Below are 23,227 nucleotides of genomic sequence, written 5' to 3'. Positions count from 1 at the left end.
GAAGCACTGTAAATATTAAATGGTGATCTTATTAGAATTGCTGTGATTGTCATTTTAGATTCTGACTCAACCTGGAGAGAGAAAAATGATCATGTGGACTATTCCTTTGGAATTGTTCCCATTCATAATAATGCCTAGAAGTAAACTGCATATATGCTTTGAATAAGAATGAGTTTCTAGAAATATTATTACTATTTCTCTTTATTCAAAACTTTATTTTCTGAAATTGTACCTTGATTAGTTTTTGTTTGTCTTTTAAATGAATTTATGACCTGAGTTATCATTCATGTATCTCTTAGGGCAGAGACCTTATTCCCATTTGACAAGAAAGAATCCTAAGACAGGCTGAAAATTATGCTCTACAATAATTTCATTACTTAATTTGAAAGTGACTTTGCTTCTCATTAGTTATGCCATTTGGTGTCTTGTATCAAATATAACTGTAGTTATTTTGTGTAGCCCAGTTTCTTTCGTTTCCTATTCTTAGACAGCTTTCAACTCTTTAGGGGTATATATTTCAATATTTTGAATGTTAATTACTTTCTACTTTGTTTCCCTTTGCTGTTTCTTCACAGATATCTGTCAGGATACCAATCAGGTTCTCTTCAAGTGGTGTCAGGGCTCTGAGGAGGTACCCTGCAACAAACCAGTTCCTGTCAGCCTCTCAGAGGATCCCTGTTGCCCACTGCATTTCCAGCTGCCACCTCAGATGTATAAGCCTGAGCAGATACTCTCTGTGCCAGATGAACTGGAAGCTGTCCCCATGGATATGTACTTAAGTGCTGCTGAACTTCAGCCCACAGAGAGTTTACCTCTGGAGTTCAGTGATGTAAGTTGGAGAAACCATTTGCTTTATTTGGCCATTTTTCTATAAAGCCTTGCTGTTGTGGAGAAGATTTTATCTTTTGTGGTCAAAGAAGCTGGTTATAAAGTAGCCATTAGTATATGGATTCAAATCTCTGTGGCTGGTTATTTGAGTTATTTACTGATAAATACCAAAGAATTAATGGGTAGATACTAAGGGAAACTTTGGGACCTTGGGTTGTGTGAACATTTTCTCCACTTGCCTTTAAGCCACCTGAACTAGGTTTTTTCAGACTAGGAATCTGGACAGTATTATTTTTTAAAGAAAGTTTTTTGTTTTTTTTTTTAAAAACATGATATTTATAACCTGGAATCTGCCCAGGCAACTGATCATGCCAAGGTTGGCTGTTGGAAGCACTTAGAAAATGTTGCCAACTACTTTAATATATTGTTTGTTAATGTCTTTTTGATTGGGACGAGGCACATTTTTAGGTTTGAGGGAGTTTGGAAAAGCAAGTTGAAGATTTTAAAATATTAATGAAAAGAAGAATGGAGGTAGGAAGGTGAAAAGGGTCACTGGAATTTTACCAATGCAAACTTTACTTATAATGATAGTAAAGATTATGGTAGCTGAATTCACATAGCATTTTAAGGTTTACAAAATGTTTTATATAAATTCTTTTAGTGATCAACTTTTGACAGTATACACATACCTTCAAAATAATGGGTTTTATTGTGTAGATTGGTCACTTAGAAGTTGTTTCACTAAGAGATAATACAGTTCAGTTTCAGCTTGCTCTTTATCTTAAATTTGTCATGGTTTTTTATGGAGCTCTGGTTCTGAACATGTGATATCTTTGTTATGAACTTTGATCTCTGTACATTTGCTCATATAAATTTCTGACTCATATCCTTGCTGTTATCATTTATAGCTGCTTTTAGGATTATTAACTGTCTAAATGAGCCAATTTTCCTGCTATGTAGTTGAGTCTAAGGGTCAGTATTCTTGTTTAAACTAGCTTCACTTTAACCCATCTCCTGTTCATCATTTAGGTTGATCAACCCTAAATTAGCTTTCATTCACTTCCCTAATCATATTTTCCTCTATATACCCTGGCTGTGTAGTTTTTTAAAAGTTCTTAATAAAGGGATTTTGTTTATAACATAGATTGCTGCTGTTTCCTCTGATGAAGGGCTTTTGTACAAATTGGTGGTTGTGGGGCATGGGGATTGTTTGTGTAGGTCAGTAGGGTTATGGTGTTTGGAAATATTTGATTAAGTAGAAACCTGGAGAATGTGCTTGTCTGTCAAACTACATGATTGACTTTTGAAACTCTCCTGAAACTTCTTTAAACCCCATCTGATTCTTTTTACGGCTTTTATTTCAGGAATTTAAGTGGATGATGATGTATGATGAAATTAACTGTTCCTTTAATTTTATTTTTGGTTTCAGCATGGTCAAGAATGGTCACTTTTGCTCTGGCATGTGGTCATACAATTTATATTTGATATCTCAGTGGTTTTATTTGGTTCTGAAAAATGATTCATGCAAACTAGTTTCATGAGGAGACTGATTTGTAAACTAGAATAACAATTTACTAGTCTACCAGGAAATCAGTATTTGCTGAATCTGTGTTTACTTTTCTGCTTATCTCATTGACAGTCCCCTCACCTTTTAGATAGGAAAATTAATTTAATAGTTTTTCTAGTTTTTTATCTTGTGTAATGAACTGTTATCCTACCTTTTTAGGAGACAAATTTAAATTCAGTCTAGATTAGAAAGATTGTTTTCTTGAAAAAAAAAAAGCATAGATATCTTTTGTTTTTGTATTACCTAAATTCCCCTGTATCTTCTCTATCCTTTCCTATTCCAGAGAGCTATCCCATATGACAAAGAATATTTTTTAAGGAAAAAAAATAAAAAAGGGAGAAGAGAAAACAATGAACAAAACTGATCACATAGAAAATATATGCAGTGTTCCACACCCACGGACCTCAGTTAAATAGTTATTAAGGTCCTACTATGTGCCAGACACTGTGCTGTGTGCTGGGGATAAAAAGGCAAAAGACAGTTCCTCTTTCAAGGATCTTACAGTCTAATGGGCAAACAGATATGTGCAAAAATAAGCTATATGCAGGATAAATTTGAGATAATAACAAGAAGGCGCTAGAATTGAGGATTAGAAATTTTAGTGGGGACTTGAAGGGAATGTGAGGAAGCTAAGAGGTGGAAGTGAGAAGAGAAAACCATTCCAGGTGTGGTAGACTTCCAGTGAAAATGCTTAGAGAAAAAGCAGAAGAGTTGTTAGGAAGGAGTGTCTTCTCTTATCTCTTCTTTGGGGCCATGATTGTGCTTTGTAATTTTTCAGCACTTGTTTTCAGTTCAGTTCTTTGTATTTACAGTGTTCTAGTTATTACATACATATATATATATATATATATATATATATATATATGTATATATATATATATATATATATATATATATATATATATATATATATAGTTTTCCTGACTCTGCTTACTTCACTCTACTTCGTTTAAGTCTTTCCATGCTTCTCTGTGGTTATCATATTTGTCATTTCTTTACAACACATTTCATTACATTCATGTGCCAGTTTGTTCAGCCATTCCCACTTGATGAGTATTTACATTGTTTTCAGTTCTTTGTTACTACAAAAAGTGATGCTACAAATACTTTGGTGTATATGAGGACTTTATTAGTACTCTCCTTGGCGTATATGCCTATTAGTGGAATCTCTGGGTCAAAGAATACATAGTTTGCATAATTCCATATGGTTACTAAATCACAACTCTACCAAAAGTGCATGTGTACCTTTCTTTCAGTAATCCCTCAAACATTGATTATTCCTGTTTGATTCCTTTTCTCCTTATTCCAGATACATTAATTTTGTTAGTGCAAGATTTTTTTCAGTTTCATGTAATCAGAAATTTGTCTTTTATCCCTTTATTTTATCTTGTAATTGCTTTTATCCTTTATCTGGTTAAGAAAACATTTCCTACTTAGAGCTATAAACATATAAATGATATATGATCTTTCACTTTTTTATGGTATAATCTTTTTCTAAAAAGTTAGTTAATTTTTAGTTTTCTACATTCACTTCCATAAGATTTTGAGTTCTAAATTTTCTCCCCTTCCCCCAGATAGTGTGCAGTCTGATAAGGTTATACATATACTTTTGCATTAAATACATTTTCATGGCATAATCTTTAATATTAAGGTCATGTATCCAGTTTTGTAGATATTGTAAGAAGTTGGTCTAAGCCTAGTTTCTATCAAACTGCTTTTCAGTTTTCCCAGAAATTCTTAATCAGATAGAGAGTTCTTTCCTAATTAAGTTATGATTTCGGGTTTATCAGACACTGGGTTATTGAATTTTATTATTTTTGATTCTCCCTTTAGTAGTTCCATTGATCTGCTTCTCTATTTTTTTTAACCAATATTAAGTGGTTTTGATGATTCCTGTATCTAGTAGTTGCATAATAATCAAATCAGTCACACATTTATTAAGTGCCTACTATCTGCCAGGAATTGTGCTAAGCTCTGGGGATACAAGTAGAGGCAAAAGACAATCCCTCCCCTTTGGGAGCTCACAATCTAATGGGGGAGAAAATAAGCAAATAAGTACAAACTACATACAGGAAAAATGGGATGTAATTAAAAGAGAAGGCGTTATAATTAAGAGGGATTGGGAAAGACTTCCTGTAGAAGATGAGATTTTGGTATGAACTTGAAGGAGAGCATTTCAGGCATGGGGGACAGCTAGAGTGCCCAGATGTGAGAGATGGAGTGTCTTGTTTGTGGAATAGCAGAGGTCAGTATGGATGAATATATAAATAGGAAGAATAAGGCATAAGAAGACTGGAAAGGGTAAGTAGGTTATGAAGGACTTTGATCCTGGAGGTGATAGGGAGCCACTGTAGTTTATTGCATAGGAAATTGCATGGTCAGACCTGTCCTTCATGAAAATCACTTTGGTGGCTAAATGAAGAAAGGAATGGAGTGAGGAAGGACTTTGAGGCAGGCCAGCCCATCAGTAGGCTATTGAAGTAGATCAAATGAAGTGATGAGGGCCAGTACTAGGATGGTGGTGGTATTAGAATGGAGAAGGGGACATATTCCAGAGATGTTGCAAAGGTGAAATCGACAGTACTTGGCAATAGCTTGGAGGTAGGGGTGTGAGAGAGAGTGAAGGATGACACATAGAATGTGAGACTGAGTTTGAGGTCTGGAAGGTCCTGTGCTTTCTTTATTTCTGCTGTTTAAAGTTATTTTCTTTGGTTTGAAAAATTACATTTTTTGTTGTAGCTAACTTAGCCCTCTACCTGATCCCTCCCAGAGACACATCCTGTAATAAAGTATGAGAGGGGAAAAAACCAGTTCAGCAAAACTAACTAGCACATTGAAAAATCCTAAAGTTATCTGTAGTGTTGGATTCACTCAGGAGCCCCTGCATGTCTTATATCTCATCTTTGGGCCCAAACTTGGGTGTTAAAATTCTACAGCATTCAATTTTTAAAGCTGTAGTAACTTAGAACTTTAATGAGACTTTTGTAACACCTTGTATATTTACATTCAGAATGCCCTCTTCAGATTGAACATGTATAAATTGTCCTCTTCCTGTTGATCCATATTAAAATACATATCAAGAATTAGACAATATTGGAAACGCCTATACATTTGCTTCCTAATTATACTTCTAGGTTCAATATTACTGTCAATCAGGTTTATCCCAATTTTCATTTTTATTATTCATTTCTGGCTATTATTCTTATTTAGTCATTTCTCAAACACATAGTCTAGCATCTAGTACCATAGTAGTTGCATAATAAATTATTGTTGATTGCTTAATTGGAGCTAAATGGTACAAGTCTAAATATTTAGAGACAACTATCTTGTTTCCCCTGCATTTCTCTTTATCAAGCTAACCTTCAGCTGATGCTCCTGCCCTGATCTCAAAGTTCTTTCACCATCCTGTTTGCCCTGTTCTGTATTCTCTGAAGCTTATTTGGTATTCTTTCTAAAAAGTGCTACTCTGAACTGCACATAACCAGCCAGATGTGGTCTGACCTTATTCTGGCGATTATGTGTAATCTAAAATCTCATTAAATTCAGTGTAATCTTAAAATCTCATTAATTTTTTTGGCTGCTGTACCACATTGAGTGAACAGTCCATTAAGACCCATAGATCTTTTTCAGATGAACTACTGTTTAGCCATATCTTTATTTTCTTGTATGTGTGAAGTTAACTCTTGGGACCTAAGAATAAGATTTTTACAATTATCCCTCTTAAGTGTCTTGTTATTAAATTTGGCCCAGTGTTTTACTAAATTTGGCCCAGTGTTTTAGCCTCTTAAAAATTATTTCACTTTTGATAGTGTTAACCTAATATGTTACTTATCCGTTTTAGTTTTGTATTATTTGAAAATTTGTTAAGGAGATATACCTTTTTGTGTAGTCACCATTAAAAATATTAAATAATACAAGGTCAGACACATCCCCATTCTTGACAAAGTCATGCTGGGCCTTCACCCCTCCTCCCAATGAATATTTATTGAGATCTTTTGTTATTACATCACTTTTATTTCAGATACATCCCTCCCTTACCCATTGAGCCATCATTGTGACAAAGATTAGAAAAGACAAACAATTAGCAAACCAACCAAACATTTTCTGTGTTTGAGAGTATACAGTATTCTGTACTCTCATTCCTTCAAAATAGGAAGTGAAGTGAATTTTCTTTTCTAGGGCTGGTATTTGTTTTTTTTGTTTTTGTCTTTTCCATTGTACTGATGCCATCGTGTACGTGACTTTTCCTGTGTTTTTTTAAATCACTGGTTCATCAGTTTATACAAACCTTCCCATGCTTCTCTAAATTCTTTATGTTGTTTCCTGTGGTAAAAATAATATTCCATTTACTTTCATACACCGCAATTAGTCATTTCCTAATTTATGAACACATTTTTTTCCCCAGCTTTTTGCTATCGGAAAACTGTTGCTATGAATATTTTGGTGTATATACTTTTCCATAGGAAAAGAGGCTTTTGACCTCATGTGGGGTGGGCGACCAGAATTTAGTAATCTGGAGCAGTCTTTCATATAGTTGTTAATAATTTGCAGTTGTTAAAAGAACTGTTCATATCCTTTGAATTCATATCTATGGAAGAATGGCTTTTGTTCTTATATTTGTGTAAATTCCAATGTATATCTTGAATATCTAACTCTTATCAGAGATAGTTGATGCAAAGTTTTTTTTCCCCAGTCAACAGTTTGCCTTCTTATACTTGCATTGATTTTGTTCCTGCAAAAGCCTTTTAATTTCATATAATTGAAATTATCTATTTTAGTGACTTAATCCACTCATCTTTGGAACCACGGCCCTGGGGCAGTGCTGTCCTGATTGGTGAGTCAGTCAACGGCAACGTACATGGCCCATATTACCTAGTGGCCCCAGACTCTAGACCATGCTTCACATCCCATCTGACCGTCCACCCTGGCCATCTCCTTGCCATCTGTCCTGCTGCTGCTCCCTCTGGACCACTGGACCTCCTGAGACCATGCCCTGGGTGACTTAATCCACACAGCTTTGGAACCACCGCCCTGGGGCCATGCTGTTCTGATTGGTGAGTCAGCCAGAACCAATGCACATGGCCCACCATATTTTTCCTATCTAGCCACGTCTAGACCCCAGATCCAGACCTTGCTTTACATTCCATCCAATACCCTGGCCATCTTGCTGTGAGAAATGTGTCTCCCTCCCCTCCTTTTTGCCTCTTGCTCTGGGAATAGTAATCTGATCAATCCTACCTTTATTTTTATAGAAGGATGTCATTTGACTGCCCCATGGCTCCACTTACTAACTACCCCAAACTATGTAAAATCAAAACACTCTTCTATGGCCACCACCTTCTTATTTGCATTATTTTCCTTTACCAGAATGTAGGCTTCTTGAGGGTAGGGACTGTCTTGCTTTTTTTGTATCCTCAGTAAATGCTTTTGATCCATTCATTCCTTCATTCTGTTTGTGATCTTGGTTTTTCCCTAGCCATACCTTTGAAAACTACCCACTTAAAATACCCTTTAAAATCATTCATTCCTTTAAGTGTTCATTATGCACCCCATTATAATATATTGTAGAATTTTGCCAGGAATTAGAAGTCAAACGTACTGGCCTGTAGTCTACAGACTCCGTTCTCTTTGTCTTTTTTGAAAATTGACAGTTTGCTTTCTTACAATCCAGTGGTACCTACCTCTCCTATTCTTCACAGTTTTTCAAAGATCACTAAAGCCACATCTTTGTGTTTTGTTGATACTTTAGCATCAGTTCTTGTGGACATGTTGACTAGAATTTGAAGGTGGCTAAAGGCTTTTACTCTTTTCTTGTATTGGATACCAACTCTTAATAGCTATTTTTCCTGATCAAAACTCATATTCCTTGGCAGAGAAAATAGAAGCAAAATTAACAGTTGAGCTATTTTGTATTCCTCTGTAGTCTTTATTTTTATCATCTTCTTCACCCTGAGGACCAGTCCTGTACCTTCTTTCATCCTGATCTTTTCTCTAGTGTGGCTTAAAAAGAAAAACATTTTCACTGTGTGTTTTTTCTCCTACCATAATCTCATTCTGACTTTTAGGCAGTATTCCTTCAGAACTCTGCCATTTTTTTATATTCAACCTATTATTTATTCTTGCCTTCTTCCATCTTTTGTATGTGTTTTTTAAAAAAATCTTAACTTGCTAACTTCCTGTTCTTAGATAGCTGTCCTTTTTTTCCCTCGTCAGAATTATTTCTTTTTGTGTCTTAAAAATTTATGTTTTGAGGATCCCACTTGGGTTGACTTCCCCTATAAAATTTCAGCTTTTGGAATCCTACCTATCCTTTCTCAACCTTTTGAGGTAATGTTGTCCAAAAATAGAGGATACATTTTAGAATGTGCCAAATTTCCCTTTCCTCTGTTACAGATTCTAGAATGGAGAACTTCCATCTCAAGGTTCATTTCCACCAATTCCACCATAGCAACCAATTCCTTCTTGTTGGTGAGAGTCATCTACTTGGGATCTGCTTCCTGAATGCTTGTGCTCTTGCTCAATCCTTGCGATTGATAGTATGCTCTAAAAACAATACTATTTTCTATTGCTGTCTTAATTGATTTTTCCCTCAAATGCTCTACCATAGTTCTAATGCTCCACTGATTTCTGGATTTCCTCATGTATTTGCCCTACATCTGACTGGTTCTTTTTCTTTTGAATAATATTATACTTTGAAAGCTGTATTCTGGTTATAGTAACTCATTCCCCCGAATTTCAGTGCCATCTGTGAGATTAAATATGATCTTTTGTGTTTGGCTTCTTAGTCATTTTTTTAAATTACCCTTTTTTTTTTTCACTTATCTACACGTGTCTGAGGCTCTATGTTAAATTTCTGGCTCCTTCCTTAGGTTTTTGGGTGTGCATTTCTTATGTATTGCCTACTCTTTATGGTATCTAATTAAAAGATAACACAGTGAGCCAGTTTTCTCTGTTGTCTTTTTAGTATAAAGCATTGTGCAAAATGACATAGATCTGTAAGACTCTAGGAAACTATATTTTTACCAGCACAGTTTGACCTTTACCTTTTTGGGTATATTCCATTCCTGGCTGTTCTGGTCCTTACTTCTATAAATTTACCTAAATCGTAAAACCAATATTTTATTATATATCATTCCCTAGCTAAAATGCTAGGAGTACTTTTGATTAATTTAAAAAAACATGTCTTTAGCAAAGTGACTTTTGTGAGCTAAAGCATTATAGATTGAAAGAAAATGGTTCTTTTAAAATCATCTGGGACAAGAAATTAGAAAATGAATCTCCGTTCTTTGCAGAGGTAGATGACTGTGGGTATATGCTGTCAAACTTGATATGTTGATTAGTTTTGCTGAACCGCTTTTTCCCCCTTACTTGCTACATGGGATTGACTCACTGGATATTTGAGCATAGTGGAGTATATTCATAAATGAACGTGATGTAAAATCAAGGACCACAAAATAAAAATAAAGAAAAAGAAAGCAACAACAATGACTAAATAAAGCTCCCTGAGATAGAGCAGAGCAATTCATGATAGAACTGGAACATTGCATTTTGAGGGGTGAGGGATATAGGCTGATTGTAAAGATAAGAAATCCTTGATTTGTTTCTGGCTTTCACCATATGAAGGGGAAACAATTAGTATTGTAACAGAAATCCTTGAAAAACAGTGGCAAAGAAATTTTCTTCTTAGTGTCTGAGCTTTTGCAATGCTTGTGACAGGCCCTGAATCAAGACCAGTGGTTTGTTGTAACTATTGGTTTCAAACAGGAGCCTAGAAGAATGTCTCCCTATGGTCTGTTGGTCATTCTAAATCTCCATTGGGGAATGATCAATTCAGTTGGAAGAAACAAAATCTGTAGAAAGTATTGTTTGGATCAAGATTAAATGTGTTACTTAACTCCTAGCTTGACAAGAGAAAGTTATGTAATTTAATTAAGGAAACATTTATTCTCATGCAAAGTGACATCTATCAGGCATGTAGACAAAATGCAGTGTGGTATAATTGAAAATTTTTTTTTGCATATTTTCCCCGAAACTTGCTCCTCTTTCTCACTCCACAGTTTTTATCTTAATGGCACTACCCAGTCACCTGTATTCAAAACCTGAGTTTTGAATTAAGAATCTTTTGATTCTTGTTTACATATCTAATCAGTTACCTAGTCCTTTCACCTAATAACTCCCACATCTGCCACTTTCCTCTCTTTCTGCTGCCACCAATACCAATATAGGACCTCATTACTTATCCACCTTGACTTACTTCAGTAGCCTCTTAATTTGTCTTTTCACCTTCCATTCTCACCTTCTCAAATATCTTCTTTGGTCATTGTTCTATCTGTTGCCCAGTAAGTAACTTTGTCATACCTCTGTAACCTCCTTCCCATTATTTTTCCATACTTTTCTCTGTACCATCCCACTTACACATCCCTTCTTCTCTACTTCCATTTCGTTTGCTTATGCTCTTTTCTATGCAGGCAATTTTCTCCTTACTATGCTGCATGGCTGTTGATTTTCTACCCATAGAAGCTCAAAAACCTTTCCTTTCCTCCTCCTTTCACCCAAAGTTAGTAAATGAACTTGATCTCACTTCACACTTTATTTTTATCTCTTTAACACACTTAGGCATTCTTTTGTGGTATAATGTTTGTGTTTGTGTTATCTAATAGACTATAAGTCCTCTGGACAAGGATTATTCTAGGATCACACCTGTAAACTTTGAATCTTGCCTAGCACCAGGGACAGTATACATTTGGAGCACTTAATGTATGCCTGTTGAATTGAGTATTTGTAAAATGTATATAATGAGTAAAGTCACAAATTAGAAAAGGCATTTCATTATCTAATCTACAGTACTTCCTGCTTATCATCCTTTTAGCTTTTTAGTCATTTTATTGTTGATTGCCATCTTTATTAGGTTGGGAAGAGGAAACAATATGGAGCCAGCTGGAGGTAGATTTTAATAAATTCTATTTCTTTTTGAAAAAATAAAGTCAGTGAGGGTAATTAGGAGTTGACTACAGTTGGTTAAAATGAGGTTACTATATTTCCTTTAGATCAGTTCCTCTAATTTTACTGATGGACTTGTCTGTGGTATTTTTTTCCCCTCTCCTAGGACTTGGATGTAGTGGGTGATGGAATGCAGTGTCCTCCTTCTCCCTTGCTCTTTGACCCTTCACTGACTCTGGAGGATCATTCAATCAAAGACATTGCTGAAGCTCCTGTGGATATTCTGGCAAGTGAAGAACACCCTTAGCTATTCATCCCAAATGCAGTAACACGGACAGGCGAGGGGTTTTCTGCTGGTCAACCTGTGCTTGGGGAGTGTGGGAATGTCATCACAGGTGGAGTGTAAAGTCACTTAAAATGAATTTTACCTTATTAATGGTACGTCCCTTTCTAATCAGTCTTTTGATCCAGAAACCTTTATTAAGTTCCCAAGACATACCAAACTGTGTGCTAGATATTGGGAATTCAAAGACAAAAATGAAACAATTCCTGCCCTCAAAGAGCTTATATTTTATCATTTTAATTTATTTTCTTTGAATCAACCAACAAGTCATTTATTTAAGTGCACTTAATCTCAAATAGTATATGAATTCTTTTGTATTATGATCTTTTCAAAAACTTTATAATCCTAAAACTTTTCTTTTTTGTGTCTCTTTAACTGCGTTTCTTTAGTCATCTAGAAAAAGATTGTGGAGAGGCTACTGGCTTTTTATAGGTCCTGGATATTTTCCACATTTACTTTTTAAGGGCAGGTAACTAGATGGTATAGTGGATAGTATATTATATTTGGAGTCAGGAACACCTGAGCTCATATCCCACCTCTCCAACTCTTATTAACTATATGACCCTGGTCAAGGCTTAACTTCTCTCAGCCTCAGTTTTCTCATCGGTGCAATGGAGCGGATATCACCTACCTCACTGGGTCTTTGAAGATCAGATGAAATTATGTGTAAAGTGTTTTGCAAGTCTTTGCAAACTTTAAAATCTTATAAATATTATTATTGTTTAATTTACTTAACATAACAATAAATAGAATAACAACAATGGGAAGGATCCAGTACTGATTCATTAATTAACAAACATTTATTAAGCACCAGGCACTGATGATGAAGGTTAGCAGTAGGATGTAATGTGGTCTTTCTCCAGTTTTTAAGCCTTTGATAGAATGTTGTAGTTGTTTTCAGGAAGGAGTCTAGAGAAAGGTCTAACTGTTTTAGAACTTTAAGAGGGAAGATGGGTTAATTTGGAGGAAGCTGCGATGTGGTGTGATTGGTATTATAGGACATTGAAAAAGTCAGTTATCAGTAAACAAGCATTATTAACACCTAAAAGTACTGGAATTTAGGAATAACGTGAACCAAACTGCATTAATTAACGTAGTGAAGTTTTGTAATACATAAGGTAAAATATAGATAGGATAAACATTTTTAAAATTATAACAAAATTTTTGCATCATTTGATGTACCTGCCCTGCTATATATCCAACACTGCTGAGTTCTCAAATGCAGACAATAAGTAGTCTCTATCCTCAAGGAGCTTTACGGTCTTATCAAAGGAGACATCATATATATGTATGGATATGTAAAATATAAGTTAGCATATATAGATACAAGATAAATTTTGGTGGGGAAACAGTCTCACATAGAAATTTAGTATTTGAGCTAAGCTCTCAAGGAAGCTAGTGGTTCTGTGAATAAGGACTTTCTGTCTGTCTGATGGTGATGCAAAGAATGATGGAAGGAATGTAAAAGTCTTTAGTAGGTGCTTAATATGTGTCAGGTACTGTTTTAAATGCTGTGGGTATAATAAATACAAAAGCAAGGCAGTTCTTGCCTTCAAGGGGAAGTAGTGACCTGGGAAGGGTGGAGAGTGGGACAATTGAGAAGCTGATTGACTTTCCAGAAGAAAAGGTAATATTTAACTTATTATTACCCTTTCCAGAGTAAGAAAGAAAGAGGATGTGAAGGAATGGCATGGCAGGAAAATAGCTGAGCTGAAACATGGTTTAGGCCCCGAGGCCACCCTTTAGGCCCTTAAGTGCAGCCCTTTGATTGCATCGAAAACTTCACAGAACAAATCCCCTTAATAAAGGACTCAGGCTGCACCCAAGGACCTAGAAGGCCACATGTGGGTTCTGGGGCTTGCAGGGCATGGGTTAAGTGGGCTTTTGCTGGCAGGACAACATAGTTCTGTGGTAGGAATTCCAAAGTTCAATTCTTCCAGATCATTGTCTGTGGAGATTAGATCAGAGGGGTGTAGCAGTAGGGGTGGTGGTATGACAGGAAAATGACCAGGATGTTAGGAGGTTTAAGGGCTGGAGGTCCAGATTGACACAGGACATTTTGCTGTTCCTTTTGTTATTACTTTCAGTAAGTCAATTTTCTATATCATTTAGGGCTGAATTCTTAACCAAGATGTTTGTTTCTTTTAACAGAACCAAGTACAGATTGCAGTAGGTGTGCCCAGGCTGCCGGGATCCCAAAAACCTGAAGAAAGCACAGTTTCTGCACCACTGCCTGGAAGTGGAATAGTTGCCACCAATGGGAAGCCAGAACATTTTTCTGTCAGCTGATAATTGCTGCTAAGAAGTTGACTTTGAGAGAGGTCAAATTCTTCATTTCCCTAAGAAAAATTTGTCTGTTCCTCACCAGAAGAGACGACCCAGGCTGACTTATTTTTCCCCACTCTAGGCAGTTAAGCTGTATAATGAATCATAAAGCCAAATTGTTCTGAGAATAGAGAAATAACTGTTTCAGCTGTGGGTTACTCTTTAAATTGAGCAAGATGTATGTAATGCTACCTGTTGGGGATCAGAGAATGAGTTTGTATCGAAGGGGAAGAAAATATCTTAATAATGGAATCCCAAAAACTTGACCAGGAAACCAGTTGGGTAGCCAATATGACTTCTGAAATTGGAAACTGGTTTTCCAGTACCCTGTTTTTTCCTAGCTCCTCTTGACCTTTCACCAAAGTGGAGTGCTAAACCGGGCATGTCCTACTTCCTCCACCCCAAAAGAAATTCAGGTGTGGACAGTCTGCAGGCTCGAATCCTTAACCTTCTAGCTTCCTGCTTTTAACCAGTCTAGAGTTCTGTAGTGGTCACCTTATGTAAGATAAAATATAAATTTTCTGTACAGAATTTCTATCAAATGATCTACAAAAAGAAAGAAAATGTATTGAAAATGAAGAAGTCTTATCACTTGGAATGAGAGTTGTGGGTTTAGTTGAATAATTTTGTATTTGAGAGGGCCACCTCTGTGTTGGAAAAAAGGGGTGCTGGCATATGAACTTTGTGAGAATCTTTTACTTTACAAAGACCTATAAATACTCATCTTCTAAACCTGTACACACACACACACACACACACACACACACACACACACACACACACACACACACACACACACACACACACACACACACCACACACTCTCTTTCTCTCACTCACTTTCTCACTTTCTTTCTCACACACACTCATATCTGTGTAAATAAAATATCAAAACTACTTTGGGTTGTGGGATATGGGGACATTGGTTTGGGGGGTGTATTGAGAATGTCAGTGTTAGAAAAAGTTACTAAAGCAAAAAAACAGTTTGCCAGGGAAAGAGACAACATAATTATTTTCTCTTCCCCTCTTTCTGGTGTCCACTTGCTGGGGTCTTCTTTGCTTAATTGTAAGTCTCCACAGCCCACGTATGTTTGACAGTTGCCAAAAAACATTGAAGGAAAGTATTTCCAGAATAAATGGGGTTCTGTACCTTCCCCGTCGTCCCCAGTGCATGTAGCAGGGGTGGGGAACCTGTAGCCTCAAGGCCACGTGTGGCCCTCTAGGCCCTCAAGTGTAGCCCTATGACTGAATCCAAACTTCACAGAACAAATCCACTTAGTAAAAGGATTTGTTCTGTAAAACTTGGACTCAGTCAAAAAGCTGTACCCAAGGACCTAGAAAGCTACATGTGGCCTTAAGACTGCAGGTTCCCCACTCCTGAATTGCATAAAAGATTCTACTTTTGGTTCTTTGTTGTAATGCTATCTGTGCACGCCATGGAGTTTCTGACTAAATCTATTCCAGCCTTGAATAGAATTCTGAATTTATTTTAACCCCTTCTCTGACCATTGCTACCAAAATTCATAAAACAGATAATTTAAAGGTTTCTCATTTTAGGGTTTCAGGTTATTTCCCAGCTACCCTTTTATAGCCTAGCCTATTTAAAAAATTGAAAATTGAGACAAAGACTAAGACTTCTTTGCCATTTAATTATATTCTTTCTCTCTTTTCTGTCTGTATGAAATGCTCTGGGTGGCCTTGCTTATCACTGTATCCATGCAGAAGTTCTCAAGTTGACATTTATCTTACGAGAACCATTCCATTCCTTGCCAACATAACTTTCAGCATTTTCTTCTTTTAAACCTCTCTCTCACATTCTAATCTTGGAAATCCTCACTGGATCTACTATCCTTTCCAAAATCTGACCTTCTTCCTGGAGGAACTGTTCACATCCTTTTCGTTCAACTCCTATCCATATCTCAAGTCAGCAAGGAAAGTGCCTGGCATATAGTAAATGTTTAATATTGTTGACTTGACAAATCTTGACTGATTGCAGTTACTTCACTAAACTCTGCCGAAGTGCAGTGCCCCCACCTAGTTTGGCCAGTTTAGCCAAACCTAAAATTTTTTACTTGACCCTTTTGGTGACATTGCTGGAAACTTGGATTATCCTCATCCTAAGGCTACTGTGATGTAGAGAGGCTGGATTTGGGAGTCAGGAGACCTGTGTTTGAAGTTTGGCAACTATGTAATAACAGGCAAATGACTTAACCTTTCTTAACTTCAGGGTGTACCTCTATTTAATGAGGATAATATTCTACATTCCTTATAGGCTTCTTGTGAGGACAGCATTTTGTAAATACTGAAGGACTTTCCATTAATATTTCTAATTATGCTAGGTTTTCTAACTTTTGACAAATTATTCTACTGATTGTAGCTCTCATTCTCCTTTCTCTTTTCATAACAATCTAATTTATGTCTCATCTACCTATATGGATTCAACTTGTGTACCTCAATTATCTAAGTTTCAGACTCCAGCTCTAGAACTATAAAAATCGTTTTTTAGGTCTTGCATCATTTGTCTGTTACACCCCATCTGTGGATTGCTTCCTTAGAGTTACGTGGTATTTGAGCACTTGTTTTGAAGTCGAAAAGTCAAGAAAGTATCAGTCCAAGCTCTGCTGTTGACTTGTTAGCTTTGTGACTTTGGGCAAAATAATTCACCTTTTTTGGGCTTCAGTTTCCTCATCGGTAAAATGAGGAGGTTGCACTAGATCTCTGAAGCCCTCTTCTAGCTCTCGATTCTATAGGATTCTTTGGATTCTATGACTTAAGTCTTTTAGATTCATCCGTTCCTATTCATTTTCATAACCACTTACCATATTTATTCTAAATGTGGATTTCAAACATTTTTAGTTAGTCCACGTTCTGAAAGCACATCTGCTCTTTTCTCTGAAATTTTTTTATTTTGAATCTATTAGCCTGTAATTCCCTTCTGTCTTCTCCATACAAAAAGTATTCTGTCCTTGTTTAACAAACTCTCATACTACTGTGCTTGTGGAAAAGGGGAAGCATGTGGCTTAGATGATAATAACTGACATTTATGTGATGTTTTGGTTTGCAAAGAGCTTCAGTTTGTTATCTCATTTCATTTTAAAGAAAAAGTTAAGATGGAATGGTTAAGTGATTTTTCCTCAGCATCACAGAAGATAAAAAACACATTTCTCTCATCTTTGCTCCATAAATATGTACGGAAATATGGTAAGGGAACCTAGGTGCTACCAAGTGGTAGGTCCCTGGGTGATAGCTAGGTTGATTTGGAATGGGTTGGATGATAAATTCCAAAGGTTAATCATTAAGGACTTGATGTCAACTTGGAGTTCTCTAGTAGTGTATCCTAGAGGGCTCTTCCAGGCCTTATGCTATTTTGCCAATTATTTAGCAATGACTTGGATGATGACATAAGATACATGCAATGGTTATATTTGATTTCCTATGATCATATGAAACTTAAGCTTGGAAGGATGCTCTCTGTATCTGAAAAAATCCCAGCAGATTAAAGTATTGAGCCAAAAAATACAAAATAAATTTAAAGTTACACATTTTTCAAGTTTTGGAATGCATGACTAGACTGTATGTATGGAAGGTATACACACACATGCACACACGCATGCTCCCTAGATTATTTTCAAAGAATTTAGTTTATCTTGCCCTCTACTCTGATTTGGTGTTCGTGGGCTTTTATCCTAATATCTGCTGTATGGACGTTGCAGAGATAGGTCAAGTACTCTTCTGTCTTCTTCCCCATGACAACCAATTGATGTTCAATATTTGTTGACTGACGTTCAACTTTCATTTGTTGCTTTAGAGCTAATGGAGGAGGTTCATGTTTGGAGTTGTGAAATTGATGTCGTGACCTGTCCGTTCAACAGACATTTTAACAGTTAACAGAGAAATCTCTTTCTCAGACACTTAGGCTTTTAGAAGAAATGTTGGTTCCTCTTCACTGTTATTGCATGTAATCTTGCCTTCTCTTTGTCCAGGGAATGGTACTAGGTTGTTACTTTGGGCCTGCAGCACTCTACATCTGGGCAGTGGGGATCTTGAATCCAAATAAAGAGTTAAAATTAGTCCAGGGCATATATTTAGAACATCTAATATAAAAATGTTTACAATGACATCTTTAAAAATCAGAGTTTGGCATGTTTGATTCGGGCCTAGTGCTTTCCCTACCCCACTGATATCATTACTTGCTGCTGCAGCTGACTTAACATATGGTAACATTGTAGGTCAAACAGCTTTTGGATGTTGAGCCACAAGCTCTTTTAAGGCTGGCATTCCCTTTAGCTCATTTTCAATAGGATCAGTATATAAATCTGGACCATGTTGGATTTAAGGTAACACTGAATGATTATTTTTACTCTTTCTGCATTGACAACATCCAGGACAAGTGTTTTGATAATTTCCCAGTGTGTGGTCCCTACATTGTGTGAGAATTTGACCACATGCCCATGATAACTTCTTAAATCTGGTGGATCTAACTAGTTGTAGTTGTAGCTCACAGTTATCTTATTACAGGTTATTTCCAAAGCAGTAACTGCATTTCACCCTCCATGAATTTAGCAATCACCTGATGGCAGGAGCTGGCAGGTAAGAAGACTATCTTTTGATGACAAGTAGGATAGAGGAAACTGAATTGCTTCCATTTGAATTGCCTTCGGAAGATTTTGAAGATCACCTGGCAGGATAACTTTTAGTACCAGACGCTGAGGTCATAACTTGAACTGCCAAACATTCAAACTGTTTCAGAGAGCACAACTCCCATGAGTTGGCTACATTGTTCGAATGCAAAGCGTATGCTTGCCAAAAAGACTTTTATGGAGAACTCAGGACTAGCATTCAAATGGTAGTCAGAAGAAGTGATACAAGCTGTCTCTTAAGAACTTTGGAATTGGTTGTGTGACATGGGAGACAATGGCACAGGACTGCTCAGCATGATGTGTCCGCATCGGAAAGGGCTCTGTGCTCTATGAGCAAAGCAGACTTGAGACAGCACAGATTTAGAGAATCCATCCTAAATGTTCACTTGGACTATTTGTGCCCAACCTGTGGTAGACCATTCTGAGCTTGTGTTGGTCTACATAGCTAGGTACATTGAAACTTGACTTTAGCATAGTGATGTCATTTTGGTCCTCTGAGAACAAAGGACATCCAACCAACCAACCATATATACCTATTTACTTGTCTCCATGTTGAAATGTAAGTTCCTTAAGGGGAGACTTTTTTGTTCTTCGTATATATGGCCAGCTCTTAGCCCAGTGCTTTATTAAGTCCTTAGATGATTGTTTAAAAACTCAAGGAACCTTTTCAACATAGAGTGGAAGATATAGCATATTACCTCAAGTATGCTTTGTAAATCCTTAGTTGTTGAAATTCTAATCAAACAGCTGTAACTCTTCCTTTGACTTTAACTTTTCAAATAAAATGCAGCTTCCCCTTCCCTTTCTATTGATAAATACACATTGAAATTTGAGGTATGTTTTATATCTTTCTGTAAATAGCAAGCACCGCAGCATACACAGGAGGGCCTGCTGCACAGGTTCTTAGATAAGCTTTTCTAAGGAAAGCAACAACAGTCTTACTTTAGTAAAGTATGTATCATTCATTTAGTTCAGGGGAAAAAGCACCCTGAACTTCAGAGAAAATACAAACAAATCATAAGCAGAAATTACAAAAAGACCAAGAGACGCCTTCCAACTGTGACCATAGATTGTTACCAGAGAGAAACGCCACCAGCTGGGTTTTCAAAGCTAGGAGGGCACCGTAATGACTGCCCAGAGTCTTGCTGGCATAATCACATAAACACTCTTGCAGTGATTTGAACCCGAAAGCAAAACCTCACCTCAGAATATATATATCCACTTTTCAGAGCTGGAGGGCAAACGTGACTGTAATACCTCATTAGCAATCAACGAAAGGTGTGGGCCTTCATACAAAGCAAGCCTTCCCTAATCAAGCTTTCCTTAAAAGCCCCATCTGAGGCTTATTAATGTGTAGGGAAGATTTTTAACTCCCATAACACTTCCACATTTTCTCCTTTTGTGACTAGTTGGTCCAAGCTTTCCTCAAATCTAATACACATCAGATTATTTTTTTTTACTTAGTTTGTATTTAAAAAAATCAGTCTACATACTATCATTTACTCTTGGCTAAAATCTAATGATGTATAATTTGAACAGCATCATAAAATTATTAATATGCAGATGTTATACTTTCGAGGAAGTACAATAATCATTAAGACTCCATGTTTGAGGGTAGAACCAAGGGACCCCAAAATAGAACCAAGATCTTAAAATTGTACCAGTTGTCCTGATGGAATTTGATCATCTAATTTCTAATATGTTCTATCAAAACCTGAGATTCTCAGGTTTGTCAGGAGTCCTAAGTAGGTACGGTGCTTTTCTGATAAAGGCATGTGCCTTTCACCCCATTGGTAGTTTAGATAAAGTCTAGTGCCTTCCAGTTCTGGAAGACTCTTTCTCTGATAGCCACTATTTTGACTCTGAGGTTGTGCTTTTCTTTGTGCTAGGATTATGGCCAAGAATCTCTTTTTCACATGCAGCTTTAGTTTTTAAAACATGTAGCTTAAATTTAAGATGGTAGTACCAATGTCTCCCTATTTTCTATGACCTCTTCTGAACTGCCTTCTGCTCTGTATTTCTTAAATGTTTCATTGATGTTTTACCTCTGTACCTAGCCACTACCTTCTCCACATAATCTTATTTCTTTAATGGCATTTGACATATTGGAAGCTTCATGTCCTTGAACTCAGTGCCTGCTCTCATTGTGAATGTACAGTGATAGTCATTTGGGGAGATGGCACTTAAGTGGGTCATATGCCAGGATCTCAATCATTTTGCAGTTATGACTACAGATTTAGGTACCCTTTAGGGTCAGAAAGACCTTTGCTGGTGAATTCAGAGAATAATTCAAGACCCAAATCCAATGATATTAACAGATTGAAAACAGGTTAAAGCAGGGGTTCTTAATCTTTTTTTTTTGTGCCATAGACCACATTCACAATCTGGTAAGACTTATGGGCCCCTTCTTAGAATAATGCTTTTCAAATGCATAAAATAAAATACATAGTATTATAAAGGAAATTAGCCACATTTTAGTTTAGTTATAAAAATATTTTGAAAAAATTATGGATCCTGTTTAACAACCTCTGGGTTACACTGTGATTGTAGTTACCGTGACCCAGTGGGCTCAACTTATTTTGAACATGATATGACCTATCTGGACAAATCTGAAAGGTCACTGGCAGTTTTCTGTTTTGAATTTGATATCAGTCAGTGAAGTTTCTAGTCAGAGAAATTCCAGTCAAATTATAGTTCATGTACTTTGCAAAGGCATAAGAGTTCAAGTATGACCAAACCAACATTGGAACACTTTTTTAAATGATGAGGGACATGAATACACTTCACATTTCTATATTGAAGTCAAACATACTGATGTAATAATTGGAAGAATGTGTTCAGAACCTATGATTTGCCTGAGGCAGTAGGAGTCATTCTAATACCTGATTAGTCTGTGATCCATGCTAATCCTGCTAGGGAAGGTCAAAAGTGGACCATTACAGGGTCTAGGTTTAGTAGAGAATTTGCCTTCCCAGATGGCATTTCCTTTTGCTGTGGCATGACAAATCCTCTTCCCCAGTGGGTGCTTGGCTCACCACTGGACTTGGAATAGGCTGATAGTCTTGTTGCCCATTAGTACAACAGTCTTTCAAGTGAGATCAATGATGGTTGTTTGGAGTCTAGCAGAATTGTTTTGCATTGTGAAGAATTTCCAAGTTAGAAGGACTTGGCGCTTCTTTTCAGTGTCAGGAGAATTTTGTATGGGCTCTTCCAGAGAGGGTTTTGTTGGTATATCATCACATTGTCTCACTGAATGGGATGGAATGGCAGGATTCCTTTCATTTCTTTCATTCTCTGGGCATGACCTGTGTATGGAAAGCTTTGACACATTTCATTGTACCTTTCACTAATTCAAAACAATGTCATCAACTACATTCAGATCAGAAAATATGGTTGACACCAGCGATATAGAAAGTTGCAGGGATCTGTTTATTAGTCAGTAGTCAATAATGGTTAATAAACATTAAGTGTTTATTATATGCTAGGTCAAGTGCTCAGGATATAAGTGGAAATACTGTCCTGTCTCTGTTCTCAAGGAGCTCACAACTTAACGGAGGAGACAATAAACAAATAGGTATAAACAAGACACATAGGATAAATAGGAATTGGGAGGAGGAAGACACTAGAATTAAGAGAGGTTGGAAACAGCTTCCTGTAAAAAATGGGATTTTAGTTGAGACTTCTGGTAGATTTCATGCACCTCAAGAGTACTGGGCAAAAAGCACCTAAGTCCAGGTTCGACATAAATTATAGCTATTTTATTTTTGAGAATTCAGCTTTATCATTCTGCTCCTGCAGACTTGGAGATATGAGCATTGAAGATATTGAATGCCTTGCAGATTTACTTTACAACTTATTCTGGAAAATGGATACCTTAGTTGATCCAGGTAGAAAAGACACCACACCAGTGTCCTAGCATCATTCTCAGAGCTGTTTTTAGAGAATAGCAACATCCTCAAGACTTGCTACAGGAGACTGGCTCTTAACAAAAGAAGCAAACAAAGGTGTGTCCTGACTTGAGGAAAGGGTCTTTGTAGCTGTCAAGGCATTCTTACCGGTAACCTGTAGGGTTTCTGGTAAGCAACCCACCCAATAATAACAAAAGCAAAAGGTTGCAGAGCATTAAGGAAAGCCTTTGCAGAAGAGTAATTACTAGTTTTTGCAACTCCTGTCATGAAGAAATCTCCAAAGTAGATCACGATCATATGCATTGCCAAAGGCATCCTGAGAATCAATATAAATGTTTACAAGACTTACCAGAGGCTAACATGCAAGGTAAGTTCTGTAGCCTATACAGAAGGCTGGGAATAACTTTTCAACAACCTTATTTTGAGATCATACAGCATCCTGTAGTGGTGTGTTTAAGATCATAGCTCAAGGCATTGTGAGATAAGCTGTAAGTTAAAATTGTGTTTCATCATAAGATTGGAAACTGGACGATGGGTGAAGGTGATATGACTAGCAGAGAGCAGTAAAATTCCATACCTCATTCTAGCATTGGATCAATGTGTTCTTGTTTTAAAAAAATAAACGAACTGTAACTGGAGCTTCCAAAACACTAGTGGCAGAAGCTTGTACCAGTGA

General features: G+C 36.7%; 1 protein-coding gene and 1 non-coding gene across 10 annotated transcripts in view; both read left to right on the top strand.

Annotated features, from left to right (window-relative positions):
• KANSL2 (KAT8 regulatory NSL complex subunit 2) overlaps window positions 1–14,601 on the top strand; it is a 38,956-nt gene extending 24,355 nt beyond the window's left edge. For 5 of the 9 annotated variants that reach the window (XM_072654522.1, XM_072654525.1, XM_072654523.1 and 2 more), the window contains 3 exons: window positions 576–829; window positions 11,502–11,621; window positions 13,830–14,601. In XM_072654522.1, the coding sequence (XP_072510623.1) occupies window positions 576–829; window positions 11,502–11,621; window positions 13,830–13,967 (512 nt within the window). In that variant the 3' untranslated portion in view covers window positions 13,968–14,601. Of the gene's footprint in view, window positions 1–575; window positions 830–7,173; window positions 7,450–11,501; window positions 11,622–13,829 lie in introns of all 9 variants that reach the window. The other 4 variants (XR_011977134.1, XR_011977137.1, XR_011977135.1 and 1 more) reach the window with 1 other exon arrangement.
• Window positions 10,109–10,244, top strand: LOC140497923 (small nucleolar RNA SNORA2/SNORA34 family). Its single transcript, XR_011964926.1, has one exon. It is a non-coding gene; the product is annotated as a small nucleolar RNA SNORA2/SNORA34 family (small nucleolar RNA).
• Window positions 14,602–23,227: the final 8,626 nt, after the last annotated feature.

This window comes from Notamacropus eugenii, chromosome 3 (genome assembly GCF_028372415.1).
Source record: "Notamacropus eugenii isolate mMacEug1 chromosome 3, mMacEug1.pri_v2, whole genome shotgun sequence".
Taxonomy (NCBI): Eukaryota; Metazoa; Chordata; class Mammalia; order Diprotodontia; family Macropodidae; genus Notamacropus; species Notamacropus eugenii.
The sequence above is the reverse complement of the archived record's forward strand: the minus strand, read 5'-3'. Positions and strand labels throughout refer to the sequence as shown.